General features: G+C 32.1%; 1 protein-coding gene across 1 annotated transcript in view; it reads left to right on the top strand.

Annotated features, from left to right (window-relative positions):
• LOC112505104 (rhamnogalacturonate lyase B-like) overlaps positions 1-1,784 on the top strand; it is a 7,608-nt gene extending 5,824 nt beyond the window's left edge. Inside the window, exons 14-15 of the mRNA XM_025109057.1 lie at positions 1,308-1,434; positions 1,551-1,784. Of these exons, the coding sequence (XP_024964825.1) occupies positions 1,308-1,434; positions 1,551-1,784 (361 nt within the window). The remainder of the gene's footprint in view (positions 1-1,307; positions 1,435-1,550) is intronic.
• The last annotated feature ends 324 nt before the right edge of the window (positions 1,785-2,108 follow it).

Below are 2,108 nucleotides of genomic sequence, written 5' to 3'. Positions count from 1 at the left end.
AAATAAGATGTTTATTCTGTATTTGATTGTGTTTATCTGCAGTTAGTTACACGAATTCAGTTATGGGATGAAATTGGATAGGGATGAACGGGTTTAAGAGTTTTAAGAGTTTTAAGAGTTTTAAGAGTTTAAGAGTTTTTAAGAGTTTAAGAGTTTTTAAGAGTTTTGGCCAAATGCATTATAATATAGTATAGATATATATATATAGAGGATCATTCAAGTGAGAACTTTTTAGTTTATGATAATTGTAAGATCAAATCTCAACCATAAATCAATGGATAAATTATAAAATTAATAATTTTGGTAATTTTGAATTAAAATTTTAATTAACGGGCATTTTAGGTATTTTAAAACTCCCTTTTCTCTCCTCTCTCCCTCTCACCCCAAGTGAACCTTGTTTTGATGAATACAAAGCAAGTGCAAGATATACAATGTGATACCTAAAAATATCGACATTGTTAAAAAAGATACATACAAACGACCTTTGGTGTGATACCCAAATACATACAAGATGCACTGTGATACCATTATGTTACAGCTCCGATCAATATTGTTACATCTTTGACAAGATCTGGGTTACATCTCCAGTGATATCTGTGTTACATATCCGAAGAGATCTTGGTTACGGCTTCGATCCGTGTAGAAACTAGAAATCGAACCGATCTGGGTGTGCAGAAACCAGAAACCAAAACTGTCCTGGGAGCTTTTCCCGATTAGAAGAAGCCACCGATCTGGGTTGTTTTTCCCGATGACAACTGCGGAAGGGCTGGAAGGAGTGGTGGATGCAATCGTGTTTATGGTGGCTTTCCAATCAGCGTCACCGTCTTCCTCCTCACTGCTACTGAACCGATCGGAAGAAACCAAAGTTCTGAGTTGTTTTTCCCGTTGGCAACTATGGAACGGTTGGAATTGGTGGATGCAACGGAGTTTGTAGCGGCTCCCCACTGTTGCTGGAAACGCTGCTCCCATCACCAAGAAAATAGTGATTATGAGAGAAAGGTGGGAGACATATGAGAGAAATGTGGGAGTAGTAATCATTTGATGAGTTGTCAAACTTCTTTTTTTTACTAAATCATCCTTTATGATTATTTAAAATAAGATAATTATAATCTTAAATGATTGGTTAATATTGAATTTCACGATTAACACAAACTAATTATATATATATATATATATATATAGGGTTAGGTTCCTAAGAGTTGTGATGAGAAGAGTAACAAGAGATTATAGGACTAGTTTTAAGACTATTTTTTATGGTGACAAATTTAGATTAATTTTAAGACTATTTTTGAAATTTTCATATATAGGAGAATGAGTACAGGTGTTTACGTGAAGACAACATGGACGATCAGGTTTAGCCATTATAATTTCAACAAAAGTGAGACATATGTCCTTAGATTGGCACTTGCTTCTGCACATGAGGCTAATATACAGGTGTGTGTTTATATATATATATATATATATATATAATCATGAACTTAAATATGTACACTTAATTGCGTACATATAATCCCAAAATTCTATGTTAATTGACGTTTTAATTTTTTCAGGTTCGTATTAATGATTTACACAAGCTACCTTTATTTTCAACGGGGATAATTGGGAGAGGCAATGCAATTGCAAGGCATGGAATACACGGTTTGTATTGGCTATTCAATATCGAAATACCAGGCACCAATCTGTATACTAATGGAGTGAATTGCATCTACTTAACGCAAGCAAACAACGGGAGTCGTTTTCAAGGAGTAATGTACAATTACATCCGTTTAGAAGCTCGTCGTTAACAAAATCGCTTAATGTGAATCTATATGTATTTGTTAGATTTCTAAAGTTATCGTCAACAAACTAGTCAGTTATATTAATTTATCCTATAGTTATTGATTGCATACCATTAGTATCAAAAACAGGTATAGTTGTATTTATTTTCCTTCAAATATAAATAATAATAAAAATACGTTATATTTTGATAAAATTTCTTATTATGTAAATCATAGATGAATATATTAAAAAGCCTACATTTAAATGTAAAGATAAATGCACAGCAAAAAAAATAATATATATATATATATATACATATATATAGGGTATATTTCTTTAGCATTATGAAT

This window comes from Cynara cardunculus, unplaced genomic scaffold (genome assembly GCF_001531365.2).
Source record: "Cynara cardunculus var. scolymus isolate 2C unplaced genomic scaffold, CcrdV1 Un_Scaffold_8450, whole genome shotgun sequence".
NCBI classification, from domain to species: domain Eukaryota; kingdom Viridiplantae; phylum Streptophyta; class Magnoliopsida; order Asterales; family Asteraceae; genus Cynara; species Cynara cardunculus.
The sequence above is the reverse complement of the archived record's forward strand: the minus strand, read 5'-3'. Positions and strand labels throughout refer to the sequence as shown.